The sequence below is a fragment of the Panthera tigris genome, chromosome D3 (assembly GCF_018350195.1).
Source record: "Panthera tigris isolate Pti1 chromosome D3, P.tigris_Pti1_mat1.1, whole genome shotgun sequence".
Classification (NCBI taxonomy): domain Eukaryota; kingdom Metazoa; phylum Chordata; class Mammalia; order Carnivora; family Felidae; genus Panthera; species Panthera tigris.
Window position 1 is genome coordinate 28,703,739 of NC_056671.1, and position 20,783 is coordinate 28,724,521.

General features: G+C 41.2%; 1 protein-coding gene across 6 annotated transcripts in view; it reads left to right on the forward strand.

The window, feature by feature from the left end:
• Positions 1–20,783, forward strand: part of CLTCL1 (clathrin heavy chain like 1) — a 131,328-nt gene that overhangs the window by 24,749 nt on the left and 85,796 nt on the right. For 4 of the 6 annotated variants that reach the window (XM_042961802.1, XM_042961803.1, XM_042961806.1 and 1 more), the window contains exons 1-2: positions 3,629–3,786; positions 14,401–14,608. In XM_042961802.1, coding sequence (XP_042817736.1) covers positions 3,745–3,786; positions 14,401–14,608 — 250 coding nt within the window. In that variant the 5' untranslated portion in view covers positions 3,629–3,744. Of the gene's footprint in view, positions 1–3,628; positions 3,787–14,400; positions 14,609–14,890; positions 15,007–20,783 lie in introns of those variants that run through there. The other 2 variants (XM_042961804.1, XM_042961807.1) reach the window with 2 other exon arrangements.

Sequence of the window (20,783 nt, forward strand, 5' to 3'; positions counted from 1 at the left end):
AATTTCCATTTGGTTTTTCTTTTAATTTGTTAATGTTTATTTATGAGGGACAGAGGGTGAGTGGGGGAGGGGCAGAGAGAGAGGGAGACACAGAATCCGAAGCAGGCTCCAGGCTCTGAACTGTCAGCACAGAGCCCGACACGGGGCTGGAACCCACAAACCGTAGATCATGACCTAAGCCAAAGTCAGACACCTAACCAACTGAGCCATCCAGGTGCCCCCATTTGGGTATCTTTATAGTTCACAGGTCTGATAAAATTAAGTACAGCCCTTAAAAAGTCTTTGGGAAAACTGCGTTATCTAGACCTCTATAGATCTGTTTTTCTGTTATTTCTCTTGTTTTACAATCATTTGTCTTACCTCCTTGGATATCTACTTATTTCTGATTGAGCATGATCACTGCATATGAATAATGGCAGAAACAATGTGAGGCCTATCATGAGGTTATCTGTCTCCCAAGAGAATTTATGTTTGCTGCTGGCAAAGACTAACATGATTTGAATGGCATCCCAAACAATTTGTGGTCACCAAACCATATATGAGGGTACCTCCTTGATGGTTCCCAGACTTAAACTTTGTCCCCCTACAGTTATAAGTGTGATAAAAATGCTGCTCGGAGTCCTAGCTTCTCAGTCATTCCACTGGGCTTGGCAGATGTTCCTCAGGAGAAAGCATCCCAAAGGCCAGGCCAACCTCTCTCATTTCCTTTTTTTTCTTGGATATTGGCTTCATAATTATTCATTCCCTTGTTAGTTCTCTGATGCTTTCTGGAAACATAAGTCCTCTATGGGCTTTTTTATTTCACTTATCTGAAAGTCTCATGAGAATTTTAATTGGGATACATGTTGTTTCCTGTGCCAGTTATTAAGTTTTGTCTTTCAGCTCTCTTTCCTTTTGCCCCCCCCCCCCCCCCCCCCCCCGCTTATATAAACTGCCTTGTGGTGCTGGGGCTGAGACTCTGGAAACTGTACGTCTGTGCTGGCCAATATTCCATTAGACTTTGCCCATCAGGACACTGGAGAGTGACTACAGGATGTTTCCATGAGCATCACCTCAGCTACACTTCTTCAACAAGACAGAACAGATTATTCTCACAGAAGAGGCTGAATCCAGTCTGATGTTTTTCCAAGACTTACAGAACCAGCCTCAGGGCATCTCTTTCTCAGAGGTCTGGGTCTTGGCTCCACTGCCCCTCACTAGCAGTGTATGTACAAGTCTTATAGAGACCCTTCCTCTAGGCTTAGAGATGCTTGCCCCTCTCCCCAAAGGCCTGAGTTCCAGCTCTGCAGAGGACTTCCTCTAAGTTGGAATATTTCCAGGTTCTTTCTATTCATCCTTGAGCTCTAGGAGTGGTAGCTAATTCCTACACTTGTAACTCCATGATAACTTGGAGCTCTTATTTTACCCTTGCAGTTATTTAATTAATAATTTCATTTCATGTTAACTCTTATTTATATTCAATTCCCTCTGTTCAAATAACTAGTGTGGTTTCTGTCTCCTAACTGGATTTTGACTGATACAGTTCACATCCTTGTCCTTCCTCTACTCTCATTTTACCTCACAATACAATTAGAGAATTTGGGGCCCACTTACAATATTGTACCAAGGCTTTACTGTCCTCTATTACATTTTCCATTTCTAGAATTTCTATTTGGTTCTTTTTCAAGTCTGCTTGGTCATTCTTTAGTTTCAGGTTTCCTGCATGTATTTTTTCCCCACAAGTATTTTTAAGCTGTTGCTTAGCTCTTGTAATATATTGAATATAATAATGAAAAAGTTGTTTGTGATAATTTCATTTTCTCAACTTTTGTGAGTCTGTATTTGCTTCTTGGTCTTCCTGGTTCTTTGTTGTAGTGGCTTGTTTCCCTGAGTGGTTATGTGTCTGGGACTGTCTGTCTGTCTGTCTATCTATCTTTACCATGAACTGCTAATTTTCCTTGGAATTTTATTTGTAGGATGAAGGTCTGCAAGAGTAACTGTAAAATAGATACACTTGGTAGAACACTAAAGTGTACATGCATAAATATCACAAAATTGCCCTCCTCATACACTTCCATCACAGCATTATCCAAGTTTTTGACCTGCTGATGAACAATTTATATGCACATATATATGTGTGTGTGTGTATATATATATACGTATATGTATATACAGTTATATATATAAGTATATAATACGTAAGTCACTCACCAGCAGTGAGAGTACTAGAATCTTTAAATCAGAATGTTTAGTTCCTTTAGAAGTATAGACACACAGCGAGGTCCAGACTTATTAACAATCCTTTCATTTTGCTTAACCACAATTTTCTTGAAATTCTTCTAGGATGTAAGTTTTTAGTTTTGACCCTAAGCCTCACCCTCCCTGGGGGGAAGATGGTAGTTTAGGGAATGATACTATTAATGCTAAAGCATTTGGTGTACAGAGTACTTGGGGTCACAGGCATTACTGCCAACATGGAGAGATTTGAGTAGTACTACCCATGGCAAAAGTCGGCTCTATTGTTAGATGATGAGGCTACACAGATGTTGAAAGGGCAGTCTGCAAAGGTTTTGGCTGACACTGGAAAAGAGATTTAATTTGAAAGTAAGCAGTCTGTTTTCTTCTTTAACACATTTTTGGATGATACTAGATTATAAAGCAAATAATTGCACAATCACTGTGTTATTCACGGTTGACTATTAATTTCTTAAAATTACCAGTGAGCAACATGAAGCATACAGGGTATCCATTACACTGTGGGAATGCGTACACGGAATACCAAAGGTTTCCCTTCCCTGACAAACCTCTTTTTTGCAGCTGAGCCATCTGCATGCAAAACACATCGTCAAATGGTGCCTCAGAAAGCAACTGACCCCTGGGCAAAGCAGGTGTGGACTCTAGTTCCGGAACTGCTACTACTATTGCGTGACCACAGACAATCCAGGTGACCCTCAGTGGCCTTGGGTTGGTCATCTGCTGCTAGATGTGATCTTTGCAGGCTCTCCGCACTGATATTCTCATATAGCACTGTCTAGAAACTGCATGAGCCAGGAAGGGTTCCCTACAGGAGCGGGGTACACATACTTCTGAGATTCCTTTCGCGGTGGTTTTGGGACATCTGTGCCTGAATAAAAGGGTGTCTCTCAACTGTCCAGAGTTTGAGGTAGAACTTCCCCCATTGCCCGCCACCCCCTACATATGGTAGGCTCTAGGCAAGGGCAGTCCCGAGTCTTGGTTTACCTGTTTGAAAACCCTATCCCACAGGAAATTTGCTGAGGGTATCCCACGCCTAGTCCCCGTCCGTGCACACCTGCCCTGAGCAGTGGCTTGCTGCAGCCAGAGACTTAGTCGATCTTCCCGCGCACACCCTCCTGGGCACTAGCCAGGGGTTAGCCCGGAACCCCTCCACTTTCCCGCGCACACCTGCCCAGGCCATCGGCCAGGCGTTAGTTTACTACCCCTCCACTCTCCCGCGCACACCAGCCATGACCACCACCCCAGGGAAGAGCAGACCCGGTCTTACTGCCGGGTTCCGGAAGTGCGGCTACGCGCGGAACTACTTTTCGCGGACCCTCAGGCGGCGGGCGGAGTGATTCCGCGCAGGGGCTATGCGGTGGGGCACGCGTGCCGGACGCGGGCCGGGGTAATGCGCCTGCGCGGCAGCTACCGCTGCCGCTCGTCTCAGAGCGTGAGAGGAGCTGCCGCCACCGCAGCCACCGCCACCATCGCTTCTGTCTCCGCTGCCGCTTCGGCACCGCGCCCGCCATGGCGCAGATCCTCCCCATCCGCTTCCAGGAGCACTTCCAGGTGAGGCCCGGGCTCTTGACACCGAGGCCGGGCAGACTCCATTGCGGGTCGAGCGCTCCCTCTGTCAGCCGCGCCCCCGGCCACCCCACCTCTCCAGGGACCCGGCAGGAGCCGCTGACTGGCCGGCTGCCCAAGACCTCCAGCCCCTGGCCCTCGACCCCTACTCGGGTGGAGGCGACGCAGCGCACAGACTCGGGCCGGCTGGCGTGGGGGGGTGGTGGGGCGGGAGTGCTGGTCGGTGTCGAGGCGCGCCGGCCGGTGCAGTGGGAGGGCGCGGTGGCCCGCACGTGCGGCCCCGCCAGGTGTGCTGGTCGCAGAAACCCGTTATCCGGTAGCGACGATAGTCCTTCCTGGGCGGCTCCGACCTCGATGGCATGCAGGCTGAGAGCGCCGGGTGATGGGAACCGAAGATCTGCCGAAATGTCCCCTTTCAGTGCCTATGGGAGCTTTAACCAGACTGACGAGCGGTGCACACGGATTCTAGTCGCAAGCTTTGTACCACTAAAATCTGTGTCTGAGCCTAATTTCCCCGTTTTTGCATCTCTCGACCCTTACACCTGAGTTTGCGTCTGTTGACTACCCCAGCCACTGGGGTGGTCTCGTGGGGAAGGATGGTCAAATCGTGTGACCAAAGAGGAAAAGGGAGCATGGTGTGTTTTCATAACACCTTTTAATGCGATACCCCCTCCCCAAGTTTAGCTTTTTAATGAGGTCCCAGTTTGTTGTATCTTAAGTTTTCCTAATAGAGTTGTGCCTCACGAAAATAAAGATTGGCTGCCTGTGTTTGACCAAGGGTTCTGTACTGGCACAGTGTACATTTCACTCACATCACACGTACATGTCACACCTGTGAAGGCTGATATGATTCTCATTTTATAGGTGAGGAGGTGGGGGCTAGATGAATAGTTTCCGTTGTCTCTATGCTTTTTGTTAAATCATCACAATCCCATAAGACCCATATGATTTATTTTATTTTCTAGGTGAGGAAATCAAGGCACAAAGATGTCAAATAAGTGGTCCAGTCATTCAGGAAACAAGAGAGGGATTCAGACTCAGGTCTTTGTACTACACAGTGATATTCCAAGGAATGGGGTGGATTGGAAGGTCATGTTTTCACAGCACAGAGCACTTCTAACTCTATCCAAATGGGAAAGGCCCTGATAGTGACAGTCAGATCCTCTTATTATGCAGATTGGAAACTTAATAACCAGAGTATCCTGCTGCGGTCACTTGGTTAGTGATATAGCTGCAGATGTGTGGAGGTAGAAGTCTCCTGAATACCCATCTGCTGACAGTAATGTGAAATATCAAAATACTATCATTGCTGCTCATTATAACGATATAATAATATGATCATTTATTGAGCCATTTCTTTTGTAAATCACTATACTAATGTATTTTATAAATCTCATTTAATCTTTCTCATAACTGAGGCACAGAGAGGTTAAGTAATTCAAGTAAAATTACACAACTAATAAGTGACAGTTTGGGTTCTAACCCTGATCTCTGATTCCAAAGCCTGTGCTTTAGCCACATAAATATGTTCTCTTCGAAAGGCAAGTAAGCTGCAAGGCATTTAAATTCCTGTCGAAGTTCATTTCTTGAAGCGATACATTTTGTTATCTGGAAAATAGTTGTGGCTTGCAGCATACAGGTCATGTAAATGTGGTTTGTGGTCTCCAGCATTAACCGGGTGTTGAGGTTGCTCTGCATTCCTTGTTTTTCTAGACTGTACACTCTGTAGCTGCAGACATTTCAAAATTTCCGCTTGTTCCTTAAATCCCTGATCCTGTTACTCCCCCTTGCTGGCAGCAAATGATTGGAGAAACAAAAGCCATAAACTGAGATATTCCTCACCTTCATGCCTGCAGCCTTACAAACTTGTCTGCAGTCACTCTTTTCTGCCTTCCTTTTATCTCAAAAGTGGGGTTCCTCCTCTTTTCTGTGTTCTAGATCCTACATCCTTCCCCTTTTAGGAGGGCCTTGCTCAGTAGCATCTTCTCTTTCCTATGTTTTCATCCATTCCCTTGTGGTGGCTTCTTCCCTGGTATTGCCTCCATCTTTACGGCAAACAAACTTCTCCCTCTCTCCTATCTCCTTGACGCTCTTACCTCACAGCTAGACATCATGGAAGAATTACTTTATCCTTCCATCACTTCCCTTATATTCCTCAGTAACCTGCAGTCTGATTTTTGCCTCCACTGTTCCCCTGCACCTGTTCTTGCCAAGGTCACAAGTCGTCATGCAAACTTTTTTGTAAAGGACCAGATAGTAGGTATGTTAGGCCTTTGAGGGCCACATATTGTCTCTTGTCACATATTTTTCCCTTTTTTTAAAAATGAGAAACATTTTTTTTTAATTTATTTATTTGAAAGAGAGAGAAAGCATGAGTTGGGGAAGAGCAGAAATAGAGGGAAGGAGAGAGAATCCCAAGCAGGCTGTGCACTGCCAGCCCAGAGCCCGATGCAGGGCTCGAACCCATGAACTGTGAGATCATGACCCAAGCCAAAGTTAGACGCTTAACTGACTGAGCCACCCAGGCACCCCCTTCCTCCTTTTTTTTTAAACCATCTAAAAAATGTAAAACCCATTTTTAGTTGGGCCATGCAAAAACAGTCTGTAGTTTGCCAATCCCTGCTACAAAAAAATAATAAACTCCAACCCCAGCATCACAGACATCTGATGCATTTGACACTGTGCTTTACTGCCTCCTCATGTCCCTTTCTGTATTGCTTTTGGTTATACCACAGTGTCCCAAAGGTTTCTCCTACCTCTGTGCCCACACCCCAGTTTCCTTTGTGGGCTCTTCTTAGGCATATGCCTGGGGTCTTTCTTGAGCCCCTTTATCTTTTCATTCTGTATGCTCTACTGGGTGATTTGTATGTATTCCCATATGCTCAGTGTTTCCATGCAGGCTGCATATTTTTTGCTGAGCCTCAGAGATGCATGTGGGAGAGACAATAGCAGCCTTTGGTGAAAAGCACAGACTGAGGCCAAATGTAAGGGTTTGAATCTGGACTCAGGCCCTTACTGGTCAAGTGAATTAGGGAAATTTTGTAAACATTTTGTGCCTCCATCTCTGTAATTGTAATATAGAGATAAAAGGTATAGTTTTTACCTGATAGAGTTATTGTGAGGTTTTGAGTTAATAAATGTGATAAAATAAGGTGTGGGACAGTGTCAGTACATAATAAAATGTTCTGTTCTTGTCAGTTATTGGCATTATGACAGCTCTCTGTTAGATAAGGCCATTGCATGATCCGTAGGTTCTTCAAACATAACATGTTCCAAAATAGGGTTCTTCTTTCTCACCAAACATGTATCTTCTCCAGTGTCCAGCCATGAACCTAGGAGACAGCCATGACTTCTTCCTAACTTTTTGGTTCTTCTTTCTATTTATTTTGGGCATCATTCTGCCATTCTCATCATAACTGATATGACCCCGGACTATGCCAACATTCCTCACCTAGATGACTGCACTAACTTTGTCTCTGGTCACCTACCTCAAGTCTTGCCCTCTGTTTTCTAGCACACAGGCAAAGAGATCGCAAAGGTTAAACATCTGCTTAAAGTTCATCAATGAACGCTTCCTTCTTCCAGGATGAAAATGCCAGACTCCCAAATGTCCTGTAAAGCCCTGCCTAATCCAGCACCTGCTCAGCTCTCTTGCTGCTCCCCCATCTTGTCCTCCAGGGCCTTCTCTGGAGCCCAGTATTCTTACCTGTGGGCTTTTGCACATGCTGTTGCCTCTTTCCAGAACATTCGTCCCCTCAGACATTACCCAGCCAAGTCCTACTTAGCCCTCTGGTATCTATCTGCTTCAATGATAGGAAGCTGTCCCTGATTTGTCAGAATTAGGAGCCCTTCCTGTGCGCCCCCATGGCTTTGGGGCTTCCTTCATGATGGAGGTAACTGTATGGTGTATAAGTGGTCACTTTCCTTACTGGACTGCAGGCTCAGGATCTCCTTCTATCTGCAGTTGTATTGTCACTGCCTGGTACATAATAGGCCCTGAAATCTTTGAAGGAATGAAGTCAATTTCATACTAAAATGTTTGTATAGCTGATGACTGATTAGTTAAAATGTAGATTGTCTAATGACAAAGTTGGTAGGCCTTTCTAGACACTCCGTATAGCTCACCTGTGACAATTTACTGTAAGTCTACTTTGTGGAGAGTACTCCTGCCTGTCACACTGACGTTTTGTTTCTGCCCCATTAAGTAATATGGTTTCTGTCTATCACATCACTTAATATTTGTGAATCTAATTGGGTTTTTTCCTGTTTTTAATTTTGGTTTGTTTCATATGAAAATTCTTTAAAAAAATTTTTTTAACGTTTATTTCTGAGAGAGAGAGAGAGCGAGAGCAAGCAGAGGAGGAACAGAGAGAGGGGAAGACACAGAATCTGAAGCAGGCTCCAGGCTCTGAGGTGTCAGCACAGAGCCCAACGTGGAGCTCAAACCCACAAACTGTGAGTCGTGACCTGAGCCGAAGTCAGATGCTTAACTGACTGAGCTACCCAGGAGCCCCTGGAAATCCTTTTCTTTTTTTTTTTTAAGTTTATTTATTTTTGAGAGAGATAGTGGAAGTGGGGCAGTGAGTGAGGGAGAGAGAAAATCCCATGCAGGTTCCATGCTGTCAGCATAGAGCCTGACATGGGGCTCCATCTCACAAACTGCGAGATCATGAACTGAGCCAAAATCAAGAGTCGGACACTTAACTGACTGAGGTACTTAGGTGTCCCTCATAAAAGAATTATTTTTGTGTTTTGTTTGTAAAACTATAGTTAAAGAAAATTCTTGGGCCAGATTTTCCCCAGAGGAAAAACAATAGTTTTCTAATGGTCAGTGGGAAAGTAGAAATCAGTGTATAGGAACTTTTATTCTACAGTCAGTTTTTCAGGAGTGTGCCCAAAGCAGAAGCTGTACTTTTATATCTAATGCATTGTAATAAAGCATTCCTTCCACTTCAGCTTAAGATTGCAGCAATTTATTTAGCTTTATTTATCCTGTCACCCTGGTTTTGAGAGGATGACTAGTTCTGCAGAAATATTTTTCTTGTATTATATGTACTGTTTGAACTTTTTTTTAATGTTTATTTATTTTTGAGAGAGAGAGAGAGAGAGACAGAGCACAAACAAGGGAGGAGCAGAGAGAGAGGGAGACATAGAATCTGAAGCAGGCTCCAGGCTCTGAGCTGTCAGCACAGAGCCCGATGCAGGGCTCGAACCCACAAACGGTGAGATCATGACCTAAGCTGAAGTGGGCTGCTCAACTGACTGAGCCACCCAGCCGCCCCTGTACTGTTTGAACTTTTTTTATATTCAGATATCTAAGTTTGAAGGTTGTTGCTGTTTGTGCTGAAAATAGAGACAGGACTAGGAACTAACGACACCTTGATTCAGAAGAGGAATGGCTGTAAGAGTTTTGAAATGTGGCACAGCTCAATAAACAGAGAACATATAAACATGTTCCCTCAAGGTTTCAATTATGTAGCATATCTCTGAGGTGATGTTCTTAACGATACAGAGTCTAAATAAAAATAAAAAAACAAACAAACAAAAAACATACAGAGTCTGCCGAGGTGGTCTATTTTACATATAATTTACTTATAGGAGCAAGGTGGTCACTAGTCTTAATCAGTGCTTCCCAGCCCATCTCTGTAGGTGCCTACATTAAACACTAAATCAGAATCTCTGAGAAGTGAGGACTTTGGCCTTTCTTTCCAGATGAGTCTCACACGCAGCTGGATTGAATCAATCTTTAGTCATTCATAATTAAAGAGTTTGTTGTTTGAAGCCTTTTACATGTGAGTAGGAAAGGCAGCACTCTAAAGAGTAGATTGAGCTTGAACTGAAAACAATTCATGAGCACCTGCGTCTGTTGGAGAGACCCTGGGGAGTCACTCTGAAAGGTGACAGTGTACTCACAGCCTACTACATGTTTGGTTTAGGTTGCCATTTTGTGAAACGGTTTTTGGTACACTAAGACAAACAACAGGCTCCTTGTGTACTGAAATTGTTGTGCACCCATATAAATGTTTTTAAGGTCTTGTGTAAGCTGTTAAATTTTGCCTGTTGGTAGACTGATGATCCTTGTATTGGAAGTAGATACTAGGCCAATCATTTACCTTCTGACTTTCTTATTTACAAAGTGGTCACCCAGGGTGTGTGGAAGGGTCAGCCTTTGTGAGATTGTCCACAACAGTGGTATGGTAAGTGAGCAAATATTAAACGAATTTGGGCAAGGGGTGCCTGGGTGGCTCAGTCAGTTGAGTGTCTGACTCTTGCTTTTAGCTCAGGTCATGATCCCAGGGACATGGGATCAAGCCCTGCGTTGAGCTCCATGCTGAGCATAGAGCCTGCTTAAGAGTCTGTTTTCCTCTGCCCCTCTCCCTGCTCGTGTGCTGTCTCTCTCTCTCTCTCTCTCTCCCTGTATGTATGTATGTATGTATGTGTGTGTATGTGTATACACACACACACACACACACATATATGTATTTTATATATGAATGAATGAATAAAATGAATTTGGGCAAGTCCTCTTTGGAAGAATAAATTATGATCATAGAACATATTTAAATGTTCAGAATCCTTGAACTGCACAAGATTCTCAGTACTTTTTGAGTTTATTGGATTAAAAGAGTTACTATGTACTAAGATCTTAGTCAAGGTCCCTCTCCACCAGTTTCTCAAACATTCTGTAGCTGGGGTAAAGTCTGCTTGGAACAAGTTTTAAAGTAATACATACACATAGGAAGAATAGTATAAATGAAAATTAAACCTTTCTGTTCAAACTTTGGGTCCCTTTTCCCAGAAGAAACCACTATTAAGGAAACCATATCTCTTTCAATCCTGCTATGAAATTCCCTCCTTTTACTTTTGTAACTTAACAGAATTTGAAGATCTTTCTTTTAAGATTATATAAAGATTGCAGCATATATTTGACAGTATTGCTTACTGATATTCTTCTGGGGCAGTAGTTGTTGACACCCTGTCCCCCGCCCCCCGCCCCCCATCCTGTAAGTATTTCATTGCTTTCTTCGTGAATCTGTTGCTTTCAGTCTATTCCATATTTTCTTCTTTTGCTTCTCTTGCTTAAGGCCTGCTGGTGGCCTCCATGCCAGGGAGAGATTACCATAACTCTTGGCTGGCTGAAGAAGGATGCCGCAGAGCTGGGCTAGCAAAGTTCAGTGACAAAATTAGTATTCAAGGAGATCTTGACAGGCAGGCATCCAACTAGTTGACATTTAACACGTATAAATATAGGGTCTTATGTGTTGGTTTTAAAATACAGAAAACCTACATTGGTGTAATTTGAGAGAGGTTCTGTAAAGCACTACACAGATGTAGTTTTTAAACTGTTCTGAACTAATCTAGTCTTAGAATTTTAGGATAGTTCTAGAAAAGACCTCTGTGTCCTCATTCTTCATAGGTCCTCATTCTTCATAGGTCCTCATTTACAAGGCTCCCTCTTTAAGCTAAGAGAAAGCTTGTGGTAAGTTTGACATACAAAATCTATTTTTAAAAATTAAATTATTTTCTTGACTGCCTAAAACTAGTAACTTCTTTACTAATTAATTATTGAATGTCCACCTGATGGGCACTGTGATAAGGCAGTGAATGAGCCTGAGGAAACATATACAGAAGGAGAAAGGACTAGCATCTTCAGAGACAAGAGACATGAAAACCTGAGATATTATTGCAACTGAACATTCTGGCTCTTTGGTATGGTCAGTTGGTGTTTTCACCAACAGCCCTGTATAAACACAGCTGCAGCCTTCCCAGTCATACTGTTGTCCCTAAGCCCCTTAAATATAGAAACCACAGAGTTGTCGGATGAGTAATTTCTTTTTATGTTTTCCCCAGTGTCAGATTTGAATTTGGATTCATTTAATTGCAGGTCTTAAGAACTGAAAAAGATTATTAAATAATATCTTGTGTACCTTTGCTTAACTTGTATATACGTTGTTTTAAATGTGTAGCTGTGTTGCCTTTCAGAATAATTATTCTAGGAATCAGGAGTCCTTAGTTGTAGCTATTAACTAATGAGAAAACATGACTTTGGGCACACCACTTCTCTGGGACTCTGTTTCTGCATATAGAGTAAAACTCAGTGGTATTTGCTATTTTATATCTAAAAGTTCTTTTTTGTGGGATTGTCCTGTGTTTGGCATGCCTGGCCCCAGCCCACTAAATACTAGTAGTGTTCTCTAGTCATTGTACAATTCAGATTGCCCCTGATTGTTTCCAGAGACTGCAGGATACTGCCCCTGGTTGAGAACCACCTTCTTCCTTTTAGTTCTAATAGTCTCTGACTTATTTTTGGGTACACTGTTCTCAGCTGTTAAAACAGCGTCTTCCTTTGTGAGGTACTTTTACCTTTTCCAAGTACCTTGAATGTGTGTATATGCTTTTGTGTAAGGAACTGGACATAATCATTAATATTTAAGAACTTACTGTACTCAAGAGATTGGGTACAAATTCTTGATGATATTTGGAGTTGAAATCAGAATGTTGCCATATTAACCCAACATCCCCAAACTAAGAATAAAGTGAAAATTTAGAAAATGTAGGCCCACTTAAGTGTATGGCTCTGAAATGTAAAGATTTTTTTTTTTTTTTGAAATGTAAAGATTTAACAGTGTTGGGTGTTGGGTGCTTGAGTGTTAGGGGGCTCTCCAAATGTTACTATATGCTTATATAGTATAATGCTTATTTAATTTAAAAAAAAAAAAAGGAAGACTAGGTAGGTCTCCTGGGAACATTCTTTCACCCTGTTGTTTCTCTCCCTCTCTCTGCCCCCAAAGGAACTTTTCATTGTCTCCCTATCAGCAACTTCATATAGTTCAACCTACTGATAATTGTTAGTCTCCATGGTCTGTGGGCTCTGGATGGTGTGACTATATCTTATATATCTTACTGTTTTCAGAGTTAGTGATTAGCAGGTAGCATGCGTTCAGTACTCATGAAATTAATGTATGAAAATTACTTGCTGTGAGAAAGTCTCAACTTTGATTCACTATACTACTGCATTTACTACATTAAGCTCCTGCTTCAGATGTGTGAAAATAAAATGTGAATTTCAAACAAGACAGTATTGTGGTTTAGAATACAAGCTTTATTCACACCTGTCTCCATCATTAATCAGCAGTGTGGCTTTGGGAAGATTTCTTAACCTAAAAGTCTTGTGTTGTACTAGTGTAAGTTGTGCATAGCATACTTCCCTCCTGGGTTAGCAGAAAGGTCAGATAAGGTGACCTGTTGTCCTACAGCCTGCTCAGCAGCTGGAATATTAAATATGTGCTAGAATCTGTACCACAAGAGACAAATAAGATATAATCCTTGCTTTTAAGGAGTTCATTGGGGAATAAAATGATAGAATAAAGAATTATACTGGCAGTATGAATAGCCTTATTTGTGCTCCTTCTAAAGACTGATCATTATTTTTAACAAGTGGTTCCCAATCTTTGTTGCTAGCATAAACTTTTATACAAGATCACACAGGGTAACTAAGAGTCTAGTCAATAGCAGTAAGGTTTGGGTTGAGCAGAAAAATGTTTAGAAACAAAGGTGCCTTGTAAGGTAAATTGGGGCAGGGGAATTTTATAGATATAAGCATGGTTCTCTTGAGTGTGTGTTTTCCCAGGGTTTTTCATTGAAGTTTATCTCATTAATAAACTTGGTTCTTATTTAAACCAAGCACTATGTATAAAGTGACCTTTGAAGAAAGGTGCCTGATTTAAGTTTTACACAAGGTCAAGCAATCCATCTACCTCCAAAGATGTACCAGACCTGTTGACTTTTCCTTGGACATGCCAAGAAATATTTAAACTGACTGAGAAATTAAATCAAATATGATATGTGGGGTTGCTTTAAGGAAAAGAAAAACTCTTGGCTAGATCTTTGTTACTGTTTGCTTTTGGAGAAACTGGTTTTTGTTTTCTTCCTTTCCCCTCTTTTCCCCTGCCTTCACCTCTCCAAGACCACCTTCTTGCTGAGGCTCTCCTCAACTGTGGGTTTATCTGTGAGTTATTCTTTGTGGGCTCCTCCACCCCCTCCCAGCTGATGTCTACCTGTCTGTATTGCTCAAGGCATCCTTCCCTCTTCCTGGCATTATCCTTATTCTTGTGTGTTTTCATCAGTCTGTATGATTATAAGCCCCTTGAGATTTGACTCACAGCCTCCTGTTGATGCATTGCCTATACCTATTAAAGGTATAGAAATACAAGTCAATGTTTGCCTCAGTTATTTAATGCCAAGTTTTTTCTAAACTCCTTTTCCTTAAAAAGTTTATTTATTTTGAGAGAGAGAGAGAGTGAGCACAAGGGAGGGGCAGAGAAAGAGAGGGAGAGAGAAAATCCCAAGCAGACTCTGTGGTGTCAGCGCAGAACCTAACACAGAGCTCAGACTCACGAACCATGAGATCATGACCTGAGCGGAAACCAAGAATTGGACACTCAGCAGACTGAGCCACCCAGGTGCCCCCAAGTTTTTTCTAAACTCTTGTTTTACTTTTCTTCCTTCTATTAGACTTTGCTAAATAATGGACTAGATATACTGTGTTTCAGAGAGGAAAAACTTAATTTTAATCAAATGTTTTCTTTTTCTCTTTAGCTCCAAAACCTGGGAATTAATCCAGCCAACATTGGATTCAGCACACTGACCATGGAATCTGATAAGTTTATATGTGTCCGAGAAAAGGTTGGTGAGCAGGCACAGGTAGTGATTGTTGACATGAGTGATCCAATGGCACCAATCAGACGGCCCATCTCTGCAGAAAGTGCCATCATGAATCCAGCCTCTAAGGTGATAGCTTTGAAAGGTAAGCCTGATAGTATTTTCAGAAAGGAATTTTACCTCACTTTACCTGATTTGTTACCTTACATATCAGACGGCTGTCAATAAATTTACAGCCAAGTGTCATCGATAATACTAAACTTAATTATCGATAATACTAAACTTAATTACAAAAGTTTTAGCCAAGGCTGTTTTGCATACCTTATTTAATGAGAGGCCCATGAGCACCTGGGCTTTTTGTGACATCATGCATACTGCTACATACATGAGGGAGTGCATGCCCAGTGTCTCATCCTCATGGCTGCTACATCTGGAAAGGCCAACACTACTCTGCACATGTTTACCAGTTGGGCTATGTGGTGCCCTTGACCTCATAATGGGCTGCTTTACAGTGGCGCTCCAGGGATCCTAGAGTATGCCAAGGTACTGCTTCTCTTGTGAAACACATTGAGGACAGTATAGTTGTTGATAAATAGAATTTTACTTCCCCTGAACTCAGGGGGATGTTGGATGCTTGAAATCTTCTAGTTACTTTGAGAATATAGAATCTATGATTTGGGAAATTGAAAGGATTATGTATATAGTGGACTTGTTAATATTTAATGCAAAATGTATTATCACTTACCTTGAAAAGTGAAAACTCTTTCTGGAGCTAAAATTTGTGAATGCCAAATATTAGCTTTGCCTGTGCTTCTGTTTTGTTACAGAAATAGGGTCTACTTTGTCCTTTCAGTAAGTAAATGGACATATGGGAGTTATAACCTTTCTATTTAAAAAAAATAGCTAAATTTTTTTATTCAGATGACTTTTTTTCTGTGAACTCTATTTCTCATCAAAGTATTTTTTTGAACATGTAGTGTAAAAGATGTAAACTAATTTTAATTGAAGAAATTGCTAACTTTTATGGATTTATTTATTTATTTATTTATTTATTTTTAAAAAGTTTATTTATTTGGAGAGAGAGAGCAAGAGTGCCCCTCGTGGAGGGACAGAGAGAGACGGAGAGAAAGAATTCCAAGCAGAGCCCAATGTGGGGCTTGATCCCTGAACTGTGGCATCATAACCTGAGTCAAAATCAGGAGTCGGATGCTTAACAGACTGAGCTACCCAGGCACCCCTATGGATTCTTCATGATTGTTTTGGTTCTTCTGCATTTTCTGTTTTGCAGTACTTTTTTTTTTTTTTTTTAGTTAATTAATTTTTTAAAAGTAGGCTCCATGCCTAATGTCAGGCTTGAACTCATGACTCTTGAGATTGAGAGTCACATGTTCTACCAAATGAGCCAGCCAGGTACCCCTATTTTGCAATACTTTTGAGAGACCTTATCTGTTGTGGTGTTTGCTGTTTGGTATTCTAAGCGGGTCTGAGAGACAACCAGCAATTTAGTCTTCCTGGTCCTCTAATACGATTCTCTATACCGGTGTGCACTGTGGATCTCCTAGAGGGAGTTGTTGGAGTGTGGTAGGAGAGTGGAGAGAACTCGGTATTTACATGCTCTCAATCCCTCCAACCGAAGTGGCAACACACCCGAAGTTGAACAAGTTGGGTTTACTACTTGTTTAAGTGAGAGAGAAATCACACCATGGGGAGCTGGGAGGTGTCACAGCATTAATAGAGAGTGTTAGAAAGAAACTTTTGTAGGATTTGGGCTTCAGTTGGGTGATTTGGGGGATGGTCTAAGGAAACAGGAGTTTGCTATAGATTGGATGTTGTTAGGGTCACCTAGGTGGCTCAGTCAGTTAAATGTCTGACTTCAGCTCAGGTCATGATCTCATGGTTCGTGAGTTTGAGTCCCGAATTGGGCTCTGTGGTGATAACTCAGAGCCTGAAGCCTGCTTCAGATTCTGTGTCTCCCTCTCTCTGCCCTTCCCCCATTCTCTCTCTCTCTCTCTCTCTCTCTCTCTCTCTCTCTCAAAAATAAACAAACATTAAAAAAAGAAAGATTGGATGCTGTTAGAAAGTGGGGGTAATTTTATGATTAGGTGTCTCAGTAAATCTTACCTATAGGGGAAGGGCAGACTAGAGTGAGGATAAAGCTGGAATTGGTTAAAGAAGTAGCAGTCATGCATTTCAGCCAAGAGAATGGCTGTTTGGTATTTTGTGGGTTTCCCAGTTACCTTGTTTTTGTCTGTACTTAGATAAGATTCTGAAGCAGCCTTGCTTTGTCTCACTTTATCATGGTCTCAGAGGGACTTGTCTGAGGTTGGTGTCCTCTGAGATGGTTTATGTCCACTAGGAGAGCAGTATGGTTTGACTGTGAGGTCTGGCCAGCTTCCTGATGGCAGGCGCTGCTCTTTTTTTTTTTTTTCTCTCATTCTCAGTGTTCATATGAATTGCTTCATCTATGGCAGTTGACTGCTATTTTCTTTTGCATGAGGAAGTGTGAGCTGTGGAACCAAAGTTATATAATTTTAAGTATTTATTCTGTTTTTATTACAATCTTGTGGCTGTTAGGATAACCTTGGACCCTTGTAGTACAAATTTTTGGCAAGTGTTGGTGGTGTGTTTCAAAGACCCTAGACCAAAATAAGCAGAAGTGTCTTAAAAAAAAAAAAAAGATATTTGTACAATGGCTAAATTTAATTAAATTAAATTTAAAAATTAAATTTAATTTAAATCTTTTTTTTTTTTTTAATTTTTTTTTTTTAACGTTTATTTATTTTTGAGACAGAGACAGAGCATGAACGAGGGAGGGGCAGAGAGAGAGGGAGACACAGAATCGGAAGCAGGCTCCAGGCTCTGAGCCATCAGCCCAGAGGCCGACGCGGGGCTCGAACTCACAGACCGCGAGATCGTGACCTGGCTGAAGTCGGACGCTTAACCGACTGAGCCACCCAGGCGCCCCAAAAATTAAATTTAATTTAATTAAATTTAAAATTTAATTTAATTTAATTTAATTTAATTATAATTTTATTGTTTCACATGACTTAGTTCCATAGGTGCCAGTGTGAAAGCATGAAAGTGAAGTCAAGGGTCCTGGTCTTAAATCTCACAGACTACCCATTTTGGCTGGTGAAGTCTTGTGATAGGAAAAGGGCTCTTCATGAGATGTACCTCTTTTTTAAAAAGGTCTGCCTTGGGGCGCCTGGGTGGCTCAGTCGGTTAAGTGTCCGACTTCAGCTCAGGTCACGATCTCGCGGTCAGCGAGTTCGAGCCCCGCGTCGGGCTCTGGGCTGATGGCTCAGAGCCTGGAGCCTGCTCCCGATTCTGTGTCTCCCTCTCTCTCTGCCCCTCCCCCGTTCATGCTCTGTCTCTCTCTGTCTCAAAAATAAACGTTAAAAAAAAATAAAAAGGTCTGCCTTTGCAGTCTGTCCTTTTATCTGGCTGAGAGCTCCTGAGGTCCTCAGCCCATGCCACTGCCCATCCTTCTGGAGAAGCCTGGAGCAGATTCACTTACCCACACTTTCTTCAGACTGTCTCTACTGATGCTTTTGTAGTGAATATTTTAAAACCAGAGATACATTTTTACCCTTGACAGGAAATGGGGGTAGAATTCCTCATCTGTTGCTCATCATCTTAATGAAACATTAACACTCTAAGTGAGGGATAGGTAACCTGTTGTTTTTGTACAGCCCCAAGCTAAGAATGGTTTATATATTTTTAAAAAGTTGTAAAAACAGACAAATATGTGACAGAGATCTTGTATGCCCCTATAAAGAAGTTTCCTGACTACTTGCATTATTGGCCCGAGTATATTTCTTACTGTTATTATGAAACATAGCACTTTGAGTAGTCATTTGTGTTTCTTTTTACAAACTCTACCTTTTCCCCTTAATTTTTAGAGGTAGATTGAGTATAGGCTATACAGTGCCAGCCTAGCAGTTAGCACTTGACCCAGGTCGGGAGGGGAGAGGTGGTGGGATGGTACCCCCTTGCGGTAGCACATTCTTCACCCTGACAATTGGAATCTGACAGAGGATTCATTCCCAAAGGAGGTTGGTCCCTTTTATTTTTTTTTAATTCTTTTTGTGTCACTAAATATTTTGTACCTCATGTAAAACAAGTCCTTTTTAACCAGTCTAGTGACAACTTGACAAGTTTTTGAATTAGAGGAAATTTCTTATATGATCCCCGGCTATTTGAAACTAAAAGGTACCTCTATCCTATAGTTGAACTTCTAATCCAGTCACTTTTTTCTTTCTTAACCATTTTTTTCAGGTATAATTTACATGCCAGGAAATTCATTTATTATAAGTGTACAGTTCAGTGACTTTTAGTAGATTTATTGAGTTGTCAGGGTGCCTGGGCGGCTCAATTGGTTAAGCGCCTGACTTTTGATTTCAGCTCAGGTCATAATCTCATGGTTGTGAGATCAAGCCCTGAGTTGGGCTCTGCACTGAGCATGGAGTCTGTTTAAGATTCTCTCTCTCCGTCTCTCTCTGCCTTTCTCCCAAGTGCCTGCACACGTTCTCTCTCTCTCAAATAAATAAATAAAAGTTAGAAATAAATAAAAAATAAAAGTCAGTGTTAAAAAATTTATTGAGTTGTGGAACTATCACCATGCTCTGGTTTTAGAAAATTTCTGCTATCCCAAAAAGTTCCTTTGTTCCTGTCTGCAGTCATTCTTCACTTCTACCTTTAGCCCTAGGCAGCTACTGATCTGTTTTCTGACTCTGTAGAGTTGCCATTTCTGGACATTACAAATAAAGGAATCATACAATATACAATCTTTTACATCTGGCTTCCTTCAATTAGCATAGTATGTTTCAGGTTCATCTACATTGTAACTTGTATCAGTAGTTAGTTCATTTTTATGGTTGAGTAAAATTCCAACTTTATTATTCCATGGATATATCGCATTTTGTTTATTCATTTATCCGTTTAGGGACATTTGAATTGGTGCTAGTTTTTGGCCATTAAGAATATTGCTGCTGTGAACACTTTCCTACAAGTCTTTGTAGATGTATATTTCCATTTTTCTTGGGTAAATACCTAGGAGTAGAATTGCTGGATCATACAGTAAATTTTTTTAGTTCTTTAAGGCACTACCAAACTGTTTTCTAGAGTGACTGTACCATTTTACATTTCTGCCAACAGTGTATGAGGAGTCTAGTTTTTGTAACATGTATGCAACACTTGATATTGTCTTTTTTATTAAAGTAATTCCAGAGGCTACCTATGGATACCTCATGGTGGTTTTAATTTGCATTTCTGTAATGCCTAATGATATTAAGTGTCTTTTCTTTTCATGTTGTTATTTGTCATTTATATGTCTTTTTTTTTTTTTTTTTTGCCATTCATGTATCTTGTTAGAGAAATGTCTTCAAATCTTTTGCCCATTTTTTAAAGGTTTTTTTTTAAGTTTGTTTACTTATTTAGAGAGACAATGTGAGCACAAGCGAGGGAGGGGCAGAGAGAAAGAGAGGGAGAGAGAGAATTCCAAGAAGGTTCTGCTCTGTCAGCATAGAGACCAACTCGGGACTCATTCTCACCAACTGTGAGATCATGACTCACTTATTGGGCTCACCCAAATCAAGAGTGGAATGTTTAAACTGGCTAAGTCATCCAGGTGGCCCTGCCCATTTCTTAATAGGCTTATTTGTCTTATTATTGAATTTTAAGAGTGCTTTGTATATTCTGGTTATAAATCATTTATCAACTGTGTGATCTGCATATATTTTCTCCTAATTTGTAGCTCTTCTTTTTATTTTCCTAATATATCTTTTGAAGAAAACATTTTTTATTTTTGACAAAGTCCGGATTACCACTTTTTTTCTTTAATGGATCTTGATTTTGGAGTCTTACCCAGGAATGCTTACCCTAGGAGTGCAAAGTCATGATGATTTTCTATATTTTCTTCTAATGGTTTTATGGTTTTAACGCTTACATGTAGGTCCATAGTCTGATTTAAGTTACTTTTTGTGTATGGCATGAGATAAGAATGTTAGGTTTTTCTTCATTTCCTCCTCTTCTTTCTTCTTCTTTCTTCTTTCTTTTTCTTTTTTCCTTTTCTTTTTCTTTTTTCGGTGGAGTAAGGGCATTCAGTTGTCCCAGCACCATTTGTTGAAAAGACTCTTCTTCCCCATTGAATTATCTAGGCAACTTTGGTAAAAATCAGTTAGAAAGACCTATTTCTGGACTCAGTTCTATTTCATTGATCCATATGCCCAACCTTGTGCCAAATACTTGATTACTATGGTTTTATAGTAAGTTTTTTTTTTTTTATGTGTATTTATCTTTGAGAGAGAGCACAAGCAGGG